General features: G+C 31.5%; 2 protein-coding genes and 1 long non-coding RNA gene across 10 annotated transcripts; 1 reads left to right on the plus strand and 2 right to left on the minus strand.

The window, feature by feature from the left end:
- Positions 1 to 1,170: 1,170 nt before the first annotated feature.
- Positions 1,171 to 4,314, minus strand: LOC105953300 (Protein kinase superfamily protein). 3 transcript variants are annotated; one of them, XM_088820634.1, is made up of 8 exons: positions 4,219 to 4,310; positions 4,081 to 4,129; positions 3,063 to 3,423; positions 2,682 to 2,803; positions 2,381 to 2,586; positions 2,079 to 2,253; positions 1,775 to 1,909; positions 1,171 to 1,548 (listed from the first exon to the last, which is right to left on the minus strand). In XM_088820634.1, the coding sequence occupies exons 3-8, from the start codon at positions 3,394 to 3,396 to the stop codon at positions 1,342 to 1,344; spliced, it is 1,179 nt and encodes a 392-aa protein (XP_088676760.1). In that variant the 5' UTR covers positions 3,397 to 3,423; positions 4,081 to 4,129; positions 4,219 to 4,310; the 3' UTR covers positions 1,171 to 1,341. The 3 variants fall into 3 exon arrangements, with proteins under 3 accessions (XP_088676760.1, XP_088676761.1, XP_012832413.2); XM_088820635.1 differs by having other exon boundaries at positions 3,063 to 3,420; positions 4,219 to 4,309; XM_012976959.2 differs by having other exon boundaries at positions 4,081 to 4,314.
- A 2,042-nt stretch (positions 4,315 to 6,356) lies between these two features.
- LOC148768963 (uncharacterized) lies at positions 6,357 to 8,628 on the plus strand. Of its 6 annotated transcripts, XR_016032115.1 has the most exons (8): positions 6,366 to 6,655; positions 6,946 to 7,029; positions 7,131 to 7,227; positions 7,430 to 7,493; positions 7,577 to 7,650; positions 7,814 to 7,914; positions 8,026 to 8,149; positions 8,316 to 8,628. It is a non-coding gene; the product is annotated as an uncharacterized LOC148768963 (long non-coding RNA). The 6 variants fall into 6 exon arrangements; XR_016032117.1 differs by having other exon boundaries at positions 6,357 to 6,655; positions 7,425 to 7,493; positions 7,814 to 8,149; XR_016032119.1 differs by having other exon boundaries at positions 6,359 to 6,655; positions 7,822 to 8,149.
- Positions 8,629 to 9,290: 662 nt separating this feature from the next.
- Positions 9,291 to 12,614, minus strand: LOC105953256 (protein XRI1). The gene is made up of 9 exons (XM_012976913.2): positions 12,292 to 12,614; positions 11,687 to 11,742; positions 11,457 to 11,570; positions 10,626 to 10,756; positions 10,480 to 10,543; positions 10,289 to 10,388; positions 10,145 to 10,188; positions 9,969 to 10,052; positions 9,291 to 9,839 (listed from the first exon to the last, which is right to left on the minus strand). The coding sequence occupies exons 1-9, from the start codon at positions 12,312 to 12,314 to the stop codon at positions 9,568 to 9,570; spliced, it is 888 nt and encodes a 295-aa protein (XP_012832367.2). The 5' UTR covers positions 12,315 to 12,614; the 3' UTR covers positions 9,291 to 9,567.
- Between the last annotated feature and the right edge of the window lie 6,932 nt (positions 12,615 to 19,546).

Here is a 19,546-nt window from a genome sequence, read left to right on the forward strand (position 1 = left end):
ATGCATCAATATGATTGGATGCAGGCTCCTTCTTTTAAAAAAAAAAAAATTAGAATGACAACTTGTATATATGATTCCAAGTCAGATATCAATAGAGCAATAAACCATAAATCCACTTCATTAACATTTTGGTCGTGTCGATCATCAATCTTATCCCCATCAATTATGGGCTTTTTATTTTTCTTTTTTGTTTTTTTTGTTTTTTTTTTTGTTTTTGTTTTTTTTTTTTTTTGTGTGAAAAAATAAACAAATTCAAATCAAGTTGGAGAACGTTATGCTCCAACCGCATTTCATGTTGCGTACTATGATTACTTTGTAATAATCAATAAAAGCTTCGTAAGCTATTGATATTATTAAAATTGAATTTTTACTTGCAAAAAAAAAAATATATATATATATATATATATATATATATATATATATATATATATATATATATATATATATATATATATATATATATATATATATATATATACTGTTACTATTTTTGTTTCCATTGCGTATGGGAAACAAGAATTGTTGAGTGAGATATCCAAATCCGAAAAAGCCTAATAGAATGGGAGACAAGTCATTTAGCAACTATGAATTATGATCAAATTGCAAGAATATTGGTCCACCCTGAAATTCCACTTTCAAGTCATTTATGTTTTTTTCATAGAATGTTAAATTTCGTTTCGATTTTATTGATATATTTTTACTTCGCACGTGATTTTGCCTTTTTTTAATATGATTTTGGTAAAAAAAATCAAAACACAGAAATTATAATCCTTTGAATTAATTTTCTAATCTAACTTGAATCAACTATAGATATCAAATTACAAAGTTGTGTATGAAAGAGTTCTATTTAGAAATTTTAGATAACTCGAGACATCAGAATCGTGGAGAATGCTCATTGATTCATGCATATTATTCTCATCAAATCCGATCTTGGTGATTCAATTTAGATTAGAAAGCTGACTAAAACAACTACAAATTCAATGTTTTGAGTGTAGCCAAATTCAGCCTAAAAAATTGTCAAGATTACATTTGAAGTCGAAATAGTATTAGCATTTATCAAAACTGAAGCGACATTTATCACATCTCAAATAAAAAATCGGAGCAATTTATTTAATCAATCATCATATATATCTACCCAATCAAACGAGGCACAAATGAATAACAAGGCAATTATCTCCAACATTAATTAATAAAATGATTGATACACAAACTCTTCACAAATTGATCAAGATCTCTCACTTCAACAAATACTTTTCTTAGTTCACCTAAACACATTCTAATCTCAATCAAACATGTGAAAATGGAGGCAAATTTAAAATTAAAAAAAAAAAAAAAAAAAAATCAGGGCCCACGTGTGGGGGCAAAGCAGAAACAACCCCCCGCCTGATCTTCCGGAATCATTCCACCCCCTCTGGTGGTGTCGATTGCCTCCAACCACCTCACAACTTCATCCATATCGGGCCTCTTCTCCGGGTTCGCATCCCAACATTTCTTCATTATACTCGCTAGTGAACTCGGACAACACCGAGGAATCTCCGGCCGCAGATTCTGTAAAGGTCCAAAAATTAGTGTTCATTGCATTCAGCACCCCTCGTGTTATAAATATTAACAAAATCACCCCTATGATGCAATTTTTATTAGCAAACCACCCCCTAAAAACACACCATTTTAGCTGGTTGTGTTCGGGCTTTTTTTGCTAATATTTACGATAACGAGGGTTTTTTTAACAATTACGGTAAAGTTAGGTAGTGAAATTGTAACATTTTTTTTTTACCTGTCTGACAACAGCAGACGAAACTTCAGCAAAGCTAAGGTCTGGATACGGAAGATCGCAACAATATATTTCCCATAAGCATATTCCAAAACTATAGACGTCGCATTTTCTGTTATACGGTTTTCCATCGAGCACCTAAGTACAATATTGAAGATGCATCAATCGATATTATTTAAGGCTTTGTTTGGTTACGTTCCCACGATGGGATTAGCCAAGATAAAGAAAATCGAAATCTTATTACAGCTAACTATAAGATTCACAATTTTCCCGTAAAAAAAAGAAAAAAAAAATTTAATGACCATACCTCGGGTGCCATATAGCCAAGGGTTCCGGTTTCACCGGTCATATCCCTCGGATTTTGAGCTTCGACACGAGCAACTCCGAAATCCGCAATTTTCAACGTTCTTTGAGTATCCAACAACATGTTTTCCGCTTTCACATCACGGTGCACGATTTTCTTCGAATGTAGGTAACTCAATCTACAACGAGTTTATTTGTTGGAGAACAAACGTTACCGTAAAAAAATTGTCTATAACTACAAGTATATCCCTGATCGAAAAAAGAAAAAAAAAAAATCTAAAATTGGAAATATTTTTTTTTTCTTACCCTCGAGAAAGGTCCAAAGCGAGTTGGATCACGATTTTAAAGGCGAGCTTCTTCTTCCTATTCTTGAATAAGAATTTCTTAAGGGTCCCACCTGCGAGAAATTCCACTACGACACAACAAGCCCTCGACGGTAGGTTCGTGTAGCCCTCTGAAGGAGTTTTCGAAGGAATTTTTAATTGCGAAGTCCCCATCGAAGCTCCGATAAACTATATTAGAAAAAACAACTTATTAGATCTCTAACATGACAAGAAAAAAGATAATGAGATAAATAAAAGATTTGAGTTAGGATATTATTAATTACTCGAGTAACGTTTGGATTATCGAGCTTGTGCCAAACGGCAACTTCTTGCTTGAACGATGCTCGAAGTGCAGTAGTTTCAGCAGCTGTGGACATGCCATCCTCTCCCCAGTCCAATAGCTTCACTGTAAACACGAAAGGGTATAATGGTAATTTTATCTGCTTCGGGGGTAAAATCGTAAATATACCACAGTAAAGAAACTCCGACTAGGCATATTATAAAATGGTATTTGTTGCTAACTTGTGAAGTAGATATTCGCCAACATTGTAAGGACAAGAACTCGTTATTACAGAGCAATACGAGTCCTTAAAAACAACTACGTTTGTATCGAGATGAATAATCATTGCGACAAATAAATTAAAATTAAATTAAATTAAATATACCTGCGACATCTTGAGAATTATAAGTGCCTCGATAAACAGTTCCGTAAGTACCCTGAGCGACAAGGTATCGAATCTCCAACTTCGAAGGATCAATCTCCCACACTTCCTTTGGAATATTCTGCTTACTCTGAGATTCCACGTTTTTCGACCAAACGCGGCTCAAATGCTTCTCGAGCTGCACATCTAAGTTTTTGAGATCGATTTTATCGGCTCGAAAAATCATGTCTCTGCTGCTAATGCTTCCATTGTTCCTATCTAATGCATTGTCGCTCAAACTCCCCACGCCTTTCAATTTCGACATCTCCCCGATTTCGTCGCTATTTTTCGCATCCATGTTTTCTGCAACTCAGGAATTCCTCTGCTGAAACAAATACAAATCGGGTTTTATTTCTTGAAATATGTTGTCGGAAATAAGCAAATAACAATACAGTCGATCCCAGGAACTAAATTTAAAATCGGCTTATCGCAAGAATTTATAATTTTTATTCAATATTTTTTCTTACAAAAAAAAAAAAAAATAGCTTTTCATCATCATCAATAGGCAAACAAGATAATAAAATAAGTCAAATAACACAAGAAATACACACACACACACACACACACACACACACACACACACACATATATATCTTTTATAATCAGAGGAATTAGTATAAGGATCTGAAATGAATAATTCAAGGAAAAATATGTATTGACTTTCAAAAAATTACAAACACCAAATAATTTCATCACAAACAAAAACTAAATAACTAAATAAATATATATAAATATAAAATAAAAAAAATAAAAAACCCACCCAAGAAAACGACCCAATCTCTTCGTCTAAGAACAAATACTCTTCAACCCAACAAAGGCAAAAGGCATTTGACCCCAAAAAAGATTAAGAAATAAAATTGAAATCAAAATTTAAAAAAAAAATCAAGAATTCCCCAGCAATTAATCAATCCGATTAAAAACCCCCAAATGAAAGATGTAAGAGAAAATAAAGAGGAAGAAAGACGCATGAAATTTGAATTACCTTTTTTTTCCGCAAAATCAACAGAAGAATTCCTGGGTCAACATAATCCCTACAAAGAAAGAGATTAATTTTTCAGAAATTAAATTATAATTTCATGAAATAATCGAATTATAGCGCATTCAAAGTCATGGTCCGAACCCTGACTTTCTCTCACTAGAGAGAGAGAGAGATGAGAGAGAAAGAGGAGAGAAGATGCTTATAGAATTATAGTAATTCAGGTTTACCATTTCTGCAATATATTTTATATATATATATAAAAAAAAAAAAAAAAAAAAAAGAATAAATAAATATATATATATATATATATATATATATATATATATATATATATGTAATAATTAATATGAGACAGACAGCATTCATTTTGATTGATAGATACTATAAAGGACAAATGTACTGTTCCGTGCATGTCCTTCCAACTAAATTACCTGTAAACTACAAGAACGGTGTTTCTTTACCAAAATGCCCTTCCCTTTTCCTCCCATAAATAGGAAGTTTACCGTGATGGATGAGGGTCTAATTGTAATTTGCTAGTTTAATTCTGATTTTTATTATTTTTTTAATGAAACAGGAGTGATAAAAAAGAAATTTGTTTTTATCTTCATTTTCTATATATACATATGTACAAATTGTTGGATATTTTTAATGGATTCTTGTTCTTGTATTATTATTATTTTTTTTTTAAAGAATACTATTGGATTATTTTTTATATAATTTGTGATTTTAAAATTCCACCTAATCCATCAACTTGACAAGACTTGGTAAAAATTAAATGTCAAAGAGTAGTTTTTAAAAATTTTGTATAAGCTCTTATGTTTAATAAATTGTTTTCTAAGCTCATAAGATATTAGATTTTATTTCAAAAATTATGGTTTAAATATTTAAATATGGAACTTATTTAATTTTTGATATTAGATTTTATAAGTAGAATCGTCCATCTAAAAGTTCTCGTTTTAATTTTATGGGCTCTAGTTCAATAAGATCTAAATTAATTGCCATGAATTGGCTTTATCTTATGAGATTCAAATTCATCGACCCAAGTTCATGGAAAAAAATCCACCCACGTCATTTTTTTTTTAAATTAATTCGTCAAAGAAAAATAAAGAATTTATAATCTATGATACCCTAATTACCACCTATAAATATTCATAATTCTTATTAGTGGAGATGTATGTTATTTATTTCCACTGAAAAAATCGTGAGTTTTAGTTAACTTAAACTTTGCAAATTGCAATAGCTGACTTTATGAGCATTGAAGGGTAATCGAAGGGTCAATTCTGACATTTTACCTATTTTTTGCTTGTGACATAGGTCTCAAGTCAGCACTTTCTTTTAACTATAGAAGACAATATAATACATATATTAATTTCACCAATAATACAAAATAGTAATTAAATAAAGTCAAAAGACACTAAACTAATACAACAAATAGCAAATTACGCCAATGCTCTGAGATAAGGTTAAATTAAAAAAACATCATTTTTATTAGAATAACGTGCAATAAGATGATATGTAGTTGAGAGACATGATTCTAAATAACCAAACAATAAGGATCTTTTAGTAATTTAATATTACCTCGAGGGGTTGGCCGTAATTTGACCTAAAACAAAATAATATAATTTCCCTAGTAAAGGTAAGCCGGAGGCCTACACGCGCTTCTGCAGGCAATTTTAATTTTATTTTAATTATTGTGCAGAATTTGACATTTATTTTATAGAATTAATATTTTATAAAATTAAATGGGCTACAATATCATGATAAAGAAACTTTGGGCATTTCGAAATGCAAGTCCAATTGAACAACTTAGATAAATCCCTACCCATATTTCTTCAAGCCCAATGGAGCAAAGCTATAATTATAATAAGGGTAAATTACAATCAACCCCTGAGGTATGGTAAAATTACGAAACTCTCCTCCTATTTGGGTAATTACAACAACCCTTCAACTATAAATTTTCTTACACGTCCACTCTTGCGGTTTCAAACACTACAACATTTTAGTGTTTATACGACCCTTTTTTTACCGGATGGTTATAAAACCGTCATAAATAAATGCATTCTTGACGGATTTAACAAAATTACTGACGGAAAAATCCGTCATATATAAATGTATTTATGATGGTTTTCAATAAATTCCGGACAGATATAAACCGTCGCTTAAAAGATTTAAAATTGATAATTTAAAACGCTTTGCAAAAACAAAACCCGTTTTTTAAAAACTCATGTATACTATAAATTTTCTTCCTCGACATTCTAACATTTTATATGAATACTTTTGGGATTTTTTCACTTTACTCTCGACGACACATCCACAGCCACCGGCACCGCCTCCACACATGCACTGCCACCGCCACCGCCACCGCCATTAATTCGTCGTCAGCATAGGTTTCGGTTTTGGAGCCTCGGAATCTACTGGCGATAGTGTTGTTGAAAGCTCCGTGACTGCGTCACAATTCAAGGCAAGGAGCTCGTAAATTCCTTGGAATATGCTGAGGAATTGATGGTTTGTGGGTCGTAAATTCCATGGAACTTGATGCTGAAGCGGTTGATTGCTATAGCGATGCCCTAGAAATCAGGTGATTTTTTTCCCTTTTCATGTATTAACTTTGATTTAGGTTTACCTTCTCATGGTGAATATTTTATTGTGATTTTGATACGAATTTGTGCAATCTCAGAGAGTTAACGTTGCTTAATTTGTCCTCTTCATTTTGATTATTGCTAATTATTAAAACTTTAAGTCTTTAACCGTGTGATCTATAATTGGCAATTCTCTTAATCAGTTTGTGAGTTCGGTTAAGTGTAAATATAAGCAGCTTATCTTCTCTTGGTTTAAGGGATTACTAACAGTTTTTCACATGTTCAACAGGAGGTGTGCATTCAAAAATTATTATTAAGTGCAGTTTTATTGCTGAGTTGCTCAATCTAGTTAGTTCTATGCTATATATTGCAGGTTAGTTTCTCAACTATAGCATATTTTTCCGTTATCTATTTCCTCATTGCATGAGATTTTTATGCTTAAACTGTTTCTTAACCGAAGCTGCTAAATTTCAGCCCCCATGGGACTTGGAAACTGGAAATACTTATGGATATCTCATATCTTTGTTTTCGAGGAAATGGAATGATGCAGTGTTTATTTATTTCTAATGAGGTTTGTGACTGCCCTAACACTTATTACGAAATCTGTTTTACACTTCTACTGCACAAATTGTGTATCAACTAAGTAGAAATATTTAACTAGTTTTTTATTTGTTAATTATACAGTTCAAATGTTGTTCTCGAACATCAAGGTGTAGTTATGAGAATTTTTTTGCTTCAGCAAATGTTCCTAACTTTGAATTTGTCTAGTATAGATGCAAAGATTTGGTTTCTTGCCACTATCTACATATCCGGGGTTCTAGGAGTCTATGTGTTATGGTATTGTCCTCTCTACCAAGCTTTTAGTTTCTTATGAGATGGAGAAGATGAATTAATATAAACTATAATATTGCAATTTGAAGGAATGAGAGTGCTCTGAAGTTATTTTTTGCATCACAGCTTCACCTCCGGTTATTTTCAATGGAAAATTTGTGGTGTAAGTTTACCCTTCCAATTATATCCCCGTCTCAATTTGAAGTTGCATTTTCTTGCAACTCAGCAAATGATTTAATGGATTTGCAGTAATTTGTTCTTTTACACAAATGTGTTTCTTTTTGGCTGACACGTTTCTTGAAATTGAATCCTATTTTGGTGTTCAGAAGTTCAGGTGAGAAATTTATAAGAAACTGAGGGAAATTCAGGCGATAATGAGGCAGCGTGCATCAAGCATTACATATTTGCCGTGACTTGAAGAACCCCTGTAAGAGTCTTGAAATTGTTTACGCATTCGAAAATGAGGTGTTGTGAGTTTATGTTTTTCTTGACCGATGTATGTGATTTGGTATCATTGTTGGTGTATTTGTTGGTTTAGCGTTCACCGACAAAAGTTATGCGTTCCGTTTACTTGGACTGGGAGTTCCTGTTTACTTGAATTGGGAGTGACTCCAAGCTAATTGCTAACACACATAGTTAAATTACTTTTTTGTGATCCGATGGTAAACATTTTGCCTTGAATCAGTTCGTGAGTTCCCCTGTTAAACATGACGAACCATAACTTTATATTCGCCCTCTAAGTATTCCTAAAGAATCAAACTTTTGATTCACATTTGAGTTGTTGATTCAATGAAGATAGCTGATTCATAATTTCTAATTTATTTGCAGGCTGTATATGGCCATGGAATTGGGATTGGATTTTTTTGCATTATGTGGAAAGAAGGCACATGGTGAAAAGAGGCTTATTATGAACAGAGACTTACAAATTTAATATTTATGATGTACTCAATTTTGTTATTTTGTGGATATATATAATATATCCACAAATTATACAAAGATATGTTTTTTATGTCATGTTTTAATGTTTAAAAGAAACGTGTTCTCAAGAATTTGTAAAATCGATGTAATTCAAAATTGTGAATGAAATTTGGGATTATGTATTCTTAAATTAAAGAATTGGTGTATTCAAGATTTTGTTTTATATTGGTTTCGGGTTTTGGTTTTTCGGAGGTTACGGTGCTAGTGAACCGGTACAAAAAAAAAATAATAAAAAAGAATATAAAGAGAAGTATACCCGACGGTTTTCAAACCGTCGGGAAAAACATTCCCGACGGTTTTTTTATATGTAAAAGTATATACGACGCCTTTTTTGTTGACGGTTTTCTGACGGTCTGAAACCGTCGCTAAAACTATTCCCGACGCTTTTTCACTCTTTCTCGACGGTTTTTTTGCGTCGCCTAAAGCCATATATGTTGTAGTGAAATTTAGTGGAATCTTCTTGATTATATGAAATATTATCACTTTTGTACCCGTTTTATCCCATTTGAACTCCACATTTTGAAGCAAGATGATCATAATATGTGTTTTCTAGCTTGTATATATCAGATTGTGGTGCATCAGAAACTGTATTTTTACACAAAACGAGTACAAAGTAGATCACATTCCACAAAATCTAAATGATTATGTTGAATTTGACAACATAAGGGTGGAGGTGTAAGAAAAAATCTTAGTTGAGGGGGTAAATGTAATTATCCAAACAAGAGGGGTTTTTTCATAAATTAACCATACCTCATGGGGTTGATTGTAATGTACCCCATCAAATTAAACAAATTGAAGAAAATAAATAAATAAATAAAAACACAATAGAGATATCAACAAATTAAATTAAAATCTGATGATCCAAGTGCAACCACTAATTACAAACTAAGTACGAAATACATAAACGCATTTTCCACGTCGAAAAGTCAAAAGTTTCCCTCTAAGCGAGACAAGGGAAAGTCAGAGGATCAACTAGAGGTCAAGATCCTTAATTACTGCTAAAATCACCAAAACAAGATAAATTTCGACTTACAAAAACCATAGTGTTAATAATATTGACCATAAAATTTTTAGCTTCTAATAGTAAAGGGAAAAAAAGAAATTACCCTTTAGTCCTAACAATGGTAATGCTGCCTTCTCCGCCTTCCGTTCGAATCTTTGTTTTTCCAACAACGGGCTTTCCCGAAAATGCTGAGGTGGGGTAAGGTCCGGAAGCTTCTGGATCGTTCTGCTTCGGTTTTGGTGGATTGTGTATTCTTCGGTTTATGTCTTTCAGGGTCACATCCCCGTGGACCCCACATGGTTTAATGAATGTGAAGGGATATACAATCGAAGAAGCTAGCTTTGGAGGGTTACGCATATACGACTTTCTACCTGATTGGTCAAGAAACAATATATGTATACAGAAGAAAAAAAATCAAGAATCCTGTTTTTTATATAATTATAACTGAAATTAGAGGTGGGGAAAAAATAAAATAAAATAAATAAATTTTAAAAAAATACCTTTGAAAACGACATTTTTGTTGGTATGAACTGGATGTCTTTCTACTGCATTAGCATTGTACTCAGAAGGGGTATCACTAAGCTCTGCAATAGTATAATTATCTATTTCAAAATGGGATATTTAAAAAAAATATCGAAAGTGCAGAAATTTTTATCAATAACCGGTTTATTGTTACCTGTGATGTCGACATGGAAATCAGATGCACCGGGAGAAGTGCTACTGTTAGAGGCGAAAAAAGCTAGTAAGAAATTATTATTATTACTATTTTGAAGTGAAGTGAAGTGAAGGTAAAAGAGTAACCGGGAAAAAAAAAACATACATATCTTCAGTGGTGAAATTCATCTCATCATCGTTTAAGCAATCAGCAATCCATCCTTCGGCAGATGGGTCCAGATACTCGTTGCTGGATTCAGACGGGCCTTCGGAAAAATATCGAATTTATTATTTTTAAATATTTCCACGTCGATTTTCATTTCCTGTATATTTAGAAATTTTCATGAAAAAAGGCACCTGCAAATCCAGCAACCCATTCCGACATATCGGAAATAGCATCTCCAAGAGATTCCTGCGTCTCCTGAAAATAGAAATGCGGTTATTTAGGAACAGAAACGATGCTACAAAAATATCGAAAAAGAAAGAATGAAGAGGCATCAAACCTTAGATCTCAAAAACATGTCGTCGTTGTAAAGTGGTGGGTTTAGCACATCAGTCTCAAATTGTAGCATTCTTCGCCTTTTCACTTGTGAGGAAGTCTCTCTGTATTGCTCTACATCTTTACCCGTAATTTCTGCAGTTCATTTAAAATGTACGTACATAAGCTGCATTTTCTTGACATAAACCCCTTTTCTTTTGTCTGGATATATAGCCTTATAAGCAAGGTCATTGTGCATGTAATAATACATTTGATGAGCAGATGAATTAAAGTGTGAATTCAATCTTCCGTATAAGTGAAGCTTCAGTTTCTTAAACCACGAATGTCCAAAACGAACATAACCATTGGGAATTTTTAATTACGTCTTCCAATACTTAAACTATAGTTCTCTTGCTAACAGTAGTGTCTGATCTGGGAATTAGGATAGGAAGTCAAATATTTAAGATTTACGTATCGAGCTCATGGAAGTCAAATATTTAAGATTTACGTATCGAGCTCATGATAAGAAACGGGCCCGGATTTTAATCAAGTATGTAAAGGATATTTCAGTCCAAACTCAACCCTTATTATTATCACACAATCTTGTAACCCTTTGAAGGATATTACCCAATACAAAGATCGTATAATCACAAATCCCAAACATAAGAAGATCGCATTTTAAGTTTTTAACACTTCAATCAATATTATCAATCCCATTAACATTCTTAAACGAGGCCTAAAGGCATTACAATTCAGAAAACTAAGAGAAAATTACGAAAACTAAACAAAGTGCAAAGACTAGATAAAGATGATGAGACATTAAAGTGCACAAGAATACAAGAATCGAACACCGTACCGTTGTTGTTTACACTGTAAGCTAAATCCCCACAAGCCTTCACTGGTGTAGTAGCATCATCGAATCTACGGTCTTCGTTTTGGTTCAATTCGGTCAGCAGACAATTAGATATCTCTGCCAATGGTATTAAGACAAAGCTAAACATCAATGCCTCGATCAAAAAACAGTTTAAATAAATAAAAAAACATAATTAGACGAAGATCCGAAGCTAGAAAAAAGCGCAGATTCACCTATGTTTGTATCATCTTCAAGCCCACAATCCTGGCCTTGCCAATCCCACATCTCACTGTCACCAATTCACAGAGACAGAGACAAGAATTTCATACGATTAAATATGCTAAAGATCATAAGTAACATATACAGTTAATATACGATTTTCAAGAATACAAACATGGTGGAAACATAACTCCGAAAAAGCGTAAAAAAAAAACGGTGGTTTAACATATAGATATCTGTATGCTAGTTAAAACTTTCTATCCATGAATCAATTGCAGCATCATTATTCATACATTCACTTCGCTTTGAACCCGCTAAAAGCGCCTAACCCTAACGGCATTCACCAATAAGAACACACCAAAATAATCACCATTTTTTTTTCAATTCTCACGTGATTAAAGCAAAATCAACCAGATCATACAAAAATCAAGCATAACCATCATTCAGAATAACAAGCATTTTTCCAATTTAAAAATCCCAGCACAAATTATACCACCTTCCACAAAATTGGCAGCATTTGCAGCACTAAGCAAACCCGCACAAAAAAAATAAATAATAAAATAAAATAAAAACTAGGAGAAAATCAGTAGGGATTCAAAAAAAAAAAAAAAAAACTCACTTATCATTGTTGCTGTAGTTCATCTCCCTTCTCGATTTTTAGGTTTTACTTCGTTTTTTCTCAGTCAACTGAAACGCAGCATCCAAAACAAAACCCCCAAAAAAAATTACAAAAAAAAATGATGATGATATATAATCGGAACAGAGCGCCGTTTGATGCCGTGAAATGTAGCCGTTGCAATGGCGTAAAGCGATTAGCACGGAGTCGGAGAACCCATCTGCTGTAACTTTTTTTGTTGCAGGCGAGAAAAAAGGGAGCAAAAAATTAATTGAAAATCGCCAAATTCAAAGAGAAAAAAGGGGAAAGAAACAGCTCTGAAAATCTGGGGTAGTGAAGTAGTGGGTGCTGGGTGGGTACTGTCATACTGACTTCTTATTTGACGGGTTTTGACCGGCTTTTTTTGTATTCGGATCTTTTCGACCCGGATTATTTTTTTTAATATAATAAAAATATGGGGCTTTAAGATATAGACAAAACTTATTACAACTAAATCACAAGTCTAACTAAACATTTGTTTCACATCCTTCATTAAATTCATTCCAAAAAACAAAATTCGAAATTTACCTTAGATAAATTGAAACTGCATTTATCATTTTTTTTTATTATACATTTAATATTTTTTCATTTTTCCGTCAAACGTTTTTAAATTTTATTTTTACAGTATACCGGTTGTTCCTTTTTTTCTTTCGTCAGTTTAGCATTTTATACACTATTAATCTTTTTTTTTTACGTAACATTGAAAATTATATATATATATATATATATATATATATATATATATATATATATATATATATATATATATATATATATATATATATATATATGTTATTTTTCCATTTTTTTATTCAATTTAATTATTTTTCAATTTTTTTTTTTATCTTCTATCAATACCTGTAGTTATATATAGTCAATGTAGTCATTATCATGCTTGTAGGCATCTAAACTTGAGTTTTACTTCATCGGACATTGTCTGGCTATTCGTATATGGATGTTTATATACAGTACATCAACTTGTAGTATACTACGGAGTACTATGGTATATTGCACAGTACTATGGTATACTACGGTGTACTATTCCAAACCCTAGCCGCCAAAACCCTAGCCGCGAACCCTAGCAGTCGACGCAGCCGCCGTCAAACCCTAGCAGCCAACAATTGCAGTCGTCGCACCCGTAGTCACCTACCTTCTTTTGAAAACCCTAGATCTGGAATTTTGAACCCTAACATGTGCCGCCACACAATCGTTGCCCTAAGAACGTTCTCAATAACCTGTAACAAATCGAATAAAAATAACAAATCAGATCCAAACCAAGCCAAAAATCTTTAAAAGAATCAATAAAAACATATGCAATTAGTCAAAATATACTTTTAATCACAGATCTATACAAAAAAATGAAGAAAATTAGCAAATATTTATAAGAGAAACCACCACGGCCGCCTCCACATAGAGACGACAGATCCAAACCACCGCGGCCGCCTCCACCACCACTTCCTCCGCCGCTCCCCTCCTCCTCTCTCGGTCGTCGACCTTTGTGCTTGATGGAGAAGCAAGATAGAGATGTAAGAGAAAAAAAGATAGAGAGAGAGAGATTGACATACAGAAGACGAGAGATAGGGGGAAAGAGAGAAAACGAGAGAGAAGACGGAATAAGAGAAATAAATCTGAGATGAGAAACATGATATATGTAAGTTATAAGATTTAAGGTATAAGGGCAAGATAAGGATTAAAAAAAATTAAGGATGTGAGTAATATATTATTTCAAACTAGGGATTTAATTAAAAGATTGAATTTTGATCACTTGTCATTTAGTTCAAATTAGGTTTGATTTGAGGGACTCATAGCATATTAACCCTAAAAATAAAGGGTAAATTACACCTAGCCCAGGTGGTATGCTAAAATAACTTTAAGGTCCCTGTAGTATCAGTGGTAATTACAATCATCCCCTTGAACAATGTTAGAAACCCTCACAGAGTAATGCAATAGACAAGTTATATATTGCGCTAAGGTTCTAACGAACAATTAGTTCCAGGCAGTGGTAGAGACAATATAAAGCTAGAGAGTAGCATGGTTCTCCTAACATTTCTTAAATTCTTATTATTTTATGTAAGATTTATAAATTTTCGTCTATGGTAGCATTAACAGCCCCGCAGGCCGCGGGAAACAAATACGGTAAATGTATCAAGGGTGTGACTGTAATTACCAGTATTACAAAGACCTTAGAGTTATTTTAGCGTATCTCAGGGATGTATGTGTAATTTACCCTTATTATAATAATAATATTTCTATGGTTTAACATATTATGTTTTCTAGTAGTCATTCTTTTTTTCTTTCTTTTTTCCCTAAATTATTAGTCATGTGAGAGTTGCAATGATGAACTAATTGAATTTTCTCATTTTATTTATTTATCACACTTGTAAAGTATCATTTATGTCAATAACAACCTATCAAATGTGAAAATAGTATTCATATCTTGGATTATTTTTAAGAGAGCTTCAATAATGAATGACTCGAGATACACAATGATATGATATTGGATTTGATTTCGATTTATAAATGTATTATGGTATTTATTTATTTAATTTAATTTAATTAATAATAGTTGTTGCCATTTTGATATAAACTTTACAATCAGTAAATAAGTGCTGTTTTTTTGGTAGTTGAGTATTGAATTAGTGTAGGTAGGCTGTCTCTCTACTGGTGCAGTTGGAGGTGTCATAGCATTTATAACGTTATGGTCCTTATGGAGATTATACATTTAAAGGGTAAATTAAGTACAAAGCCCTAAGGTAAGGCCAAATTACAAAAATCTCCCCTCATGTTTGGGTAATTATAATTTTACCCCTCGATTATGAATCTTCTTACATGTCCACCCTTACAATGTCAAATTTAGTGGAATCTTCTACATTATGTGGTATATATCTCCAGTTTGTATTCTTTTTTACCCCATTAGAGCTCCACATTTTGAAACAAGATGATTATATGATGTGTCTCTTGGCTTGTAAATATTATATTATGGTGCATTAGAAACTGCATTCTTGCCCAAAACGAGTACAAACTAGAGAACATTCCACGGAACTTAGAAGATTCTATTGAATTTGATACCATAAGGGTGGACGTTAAAGAAGATTCATAGTTGAGGGGATGGTTGTAATTATCCAAACATGAAGGGATTTTTGTAATTTGACCTTACTTCAGGGGTAACCGTAATTTACCCTATATTTAAATTACAAATATCCCTTTCTTATTTCGCAAAATTACAATTATTCATCTAGGTATTTCACGGTCTAACATTTTCAACCTTACGGCGTCGACACTAAAATAAATATTTCAATTTTACCCTTATAACTGCCACGGGGGTAATTGTAGAATTATTAATTGCTTTTTTCAGTCGGTTTATAAATATTACGTGTCTATTTTTTCTTTTTTTTGGTTCAGTTCGTTTGTTATCATTTAACGGATTTAAATGGTAGTCTCTATTAACACATTTTGAATTACATTATATTTATCTAATTACTTTTGTGGCCTAGTTTATTCGTACAAATGATCATCACATATATATAAAAGGGGCATAATATATATTTTATTATATTCTTAAAATATTTTATCATTTGTGGGAAATATAGGAGCAATTTAGATTTATCCAGATTTCCGTTACAAATTGTAATTACTTAGTTTGAGGGGAATATATGTAATCTTACAAACAAGAGAAGGGTTTTGTAATATATAGACATACTCGAGGGGATTATTTGTAAATTACATTTTCTATTTTTTTATTCGAGGGGCAACTTAGATATTTGATAGGTTCGATTAGGACTTTTATGGACCACTAGGTCGAATGGTGTAATTGTAGCAAACAATAGGAGATTTTTTATAATTCAGGCATATTTCAGGGGTTGTTTGTAAATATGTGGATAATATATTGGTCCTGTAAGTTATAAATGTTTAATACTTTTACTACTTTTATTTTAACTCGTTTTCAATTTCATCCAAAAAATATTGAAAATGTACTATATTTTCCTTGTTCGTCTCTCGTCTCTCGTACGTCGGTTTTTTGGTTTCTGAAATTCCGGTAATTCGATTTTACCGAATACCACAATTTTATTTTTATTATTATTTATTTATATATTTATGTGTGTAATATAAATATTTATACTAAAACATGCTATTTTCATACTACAATTTATATATATAAAAAAATTAATGAATTTTCGGTAATTCAGTTATTTACCAATCCGAACAGCATATTTGACACCTTGCATTATAAATTGCCGGCTCATTAGTCATTAACAAATTGTAATAATCAGATGTATGTATATAGTTTATGATATTATAATCAAAATCAAATTGCATGGCTTTACGTAATTAATCATAAACGACAACCATGCAACTACAAAAATTTCACGTCAGTTTTAATTAGGGTTAGGACAACTACGTAGATTCAGTAGTAGGACAAAATTGGGTGATTAACACTTAAAACTATTTAACAGCATCTCTTAACAGTATACTTTTTGTCCCTATTTTAGGATTACAAAAAATTAATTAAATTATTTAAGCAACCTAGGTTAATTAAATTACTACAGAGCCCACCACGTTGTTAAATAATACCAACTTATGCCTTATATTGAATCAGACAACAATAACTTATCAAACTTTTTTTGTCCGCAAATATAAGAGTGTAAAATCTAGTACTTTATTTTATATATATATATATATATATATATATATATATATATATATATATATATATATATATATATATATATATATATATATATATATATATATATGACTGAAAATTGGGCCATGTGAATCGAACTTGGATTGATTCAAACTCATAGAATATCGGGCCTCATTACTTAGGCTCAAGTTCACATATAGTGATCGGGTTTCATTGTTATAAGTTCAGACCCGACTCATGAATTTTTTCGGGCTTCAGGTTTATGTCGAGTTTTAAGCTATAATAAGTTCAAACTTAGCTCATAAGCTATAACAAGTTCACACACACAATGACACAATTAAGTATATGTATTTAACAGTCATTTTTCTAATTTTCCAAAAATAAAATACGACAGCCTGTCAAACTTACCTAATGTTGACTTGTTATTTAATCATGAAGTCAAGAAAATTGCAAAAAAAAAAAAAGTCAAGAAAAATGGTGAAACAAATATTAGATTACAAAGTTGAATTATTGAGTTTGGACAAGTGAAAAATAGCAGCAGTGGGGACAAAAAAAAGATGGTGATTAACTCTATATAGTTTTCTAATGTTTGGATAATTTCTATATTAAATAATATAATATATTACCGAATTTATTTTAATTTTTTAGCTCCATTTCCAATAAATAATAATAATAATAATATATAAATTGGTGACAGACAAAAAGCCCATTTTCCCAGCCTTGTCAAATTAAAAAAGAATTATGTATTAATTAATTAATTAATTAGAACACCCAAGAAAACACTAATTTAAATGTATTAATCAATGAACAACTCATTGTTTTGTCTGTTTGCAACTTGTAATTACATCTAATCCATATTAAATTTAGGGTTTTGATGTTTTATTCGTTTAGTCAACATCGATGTTTTTCAATATCTGATCTTTACCAAAAGTCTTGGGGAGTGGAGACACTTTTCAGTTCTACACATAAAACACTATTTAAATAATATATTTATTTATGAAATAATAATTATTTTTAAAATCAACATAATTTTCTCTTTAAAAGCTCTCAATTATTATTGTTTCCACTTTTATTCAAGAATTGCATTAACAATTAATATTAAATTCCGAAAATATTATTATGAATATATATAGCTTGATCACGTGCTAGACCACGCGTGGACGGACATTATCATAGCACACCAACTTGCTGTTGCAAAGGGTGATTTGGGAATTTGGGAAAGTACATGCAAAACATAAATGTTTTAGCGGTAAATTACGTCCAACTCCCTAAGGTAATGTTAAATTACGAAAAAATCCTTCATATTTGGATAATTACAATTACCCACCTCAACTATGAATCTTCTTACACGTTCATCCTTACGGTGTCAAATTTAATTGAATCTTCTAGATTATGTGGAATATTTTTCAGTTTGTACCCGTTTTACACCATTCGAGCTCCACGTTTTGAATCAAGATTATCATAAGATGTGTCTCTCTTGACTTGTAAATATCTTATGCATTAGAAGCTGCAGTTTTGCACAAAACGAGTAGAAACTAGATAACATTCCACAAAATCTAAAAGATTCTGTTGAATTAGACCCCAGAGGGTGGACCTGTAACAAGAATCATAGTTATGGAGATGGTTGTAATTACTCAAACATGAGGGGGTTTTACGTAATTTTACCTTACCACTAGAGGTAACCGTAATTTACCCAATGTCTTAGCAATATATATATATATATATATATATATATATATATATATATATATATATATATATATATATATATATATATATTTAGGAGGTGGAATTGTCACGTGACAGTCCAAAATTCAAAGGGACCACGACACGAATAAAGGTACCATCTTATTTAGGTAGAATTTGACAAAGTTTTTTTTTTTTTTTGAGTAAAAGAATTTGACAAAGTAAAAAGAGTTGAAGCAAAAAATCAGAAGTTGTTACATAGCCCATATCTCAAGTTTTACTTTTCATTGTCGGGTACAAATACAATACGTTATTTTTTCATTTTGTACTATGGTCTTGTGAATTGTTTAATGTAAAAAATTAGAGTCAAAATCACTGGAACTAAATTTCAAATAGCCACCCTAATTTCTTCTATATTGTAAAAAATGCACCTGTAAAATTTCGAAATAGCGAAAACCCCCATGTGAAATTTATTATAGAAGGCTTTCCATTATTTTGAAATTACACAGTGACACTTTTTTACAGTTTTACTCTTCTTCTTACTAACTTGTAAAATATAAAAATATCATTAAAAATTATATCATATAAAAGAATGTCGTCATTTCCATAACTATTAACCCACCTTTAATAATCAATATTATAATTTATTATTTATTTCATAATCTTCATAATCAATACTATATAGTCAACATGTACTTTCATAACCTAGTGCTTAAAAAGTCAAAGAAAAAAGATATAAAAATCAAATCAATAACTAATAATGTGCTCATCATGGAGACATCTTAATTAAAAAAACTAAAAATATATAGAAACTAACTCAATGCCAAAATAACATAATCCATATATTATCCCATTAACTCTAAATATTTTTCTTGATGCATTAAATAA

The sequence above is a fragment of the Erythranthe guttata genome, chromosome 7 (genome assembly GCF_056151865.1).
Source record: "Erythranthe guttata isolate IM_541 chromosome 7, IM_541, whole genome shotgun sequence".
Lineage (NCBI taxonomy): Eukaryota > Viridiplantae > Streptophyta > Magnoliopsida > Lamiales > Phrymaceae > Erythranthe > Erythranthe guttata.

Excerpts from the sequence above, each read along its gene's own strand:
- LOC105953300 (XM_012976959.2), bottom strand. The coding sequence starts at position 3,396 with ATGGATGCGAAAAATAGCGACGAAATCGGGGAGATGTCGAAATTGAAA. Across the intron at positions 2,254-2,380 it reads GCTTTGGACCTTTCTCGAGG|ATTGAGTTACCTACATTCGA; the intron begins GTAAGAAAAAAA and ends AACTCGTTGTAG. Across the intron at positions 1,910-2,078 it reads TTGGCTATATGGCACCCGAG|GTGCTCGATGGAAAACCGTA; the intron begins GTATGGTCATTA and ends TATTGTACTTAG.
- LOC105953256 (XM_012976913.2), bottom strand. The coding sequence starts at position 12,314 with ATGAACTACAGCAACAATGATAA. Across the intron at positions 10,189-10,288 it reads AATTTCACCACTGAAGATAT|TAGCACTTCTCCCGGTGCAT; the intron begins GTATGTTTTTTT and ends CGCCTCTAACAG. Across the intron at positions 10,053-10,144 it reads TTTCCATGTCGACATCACAG|AGCTTAGTGATACCCCTTCT; the intron begins GTAACAATAAAC and ends ATACTATTGCAG.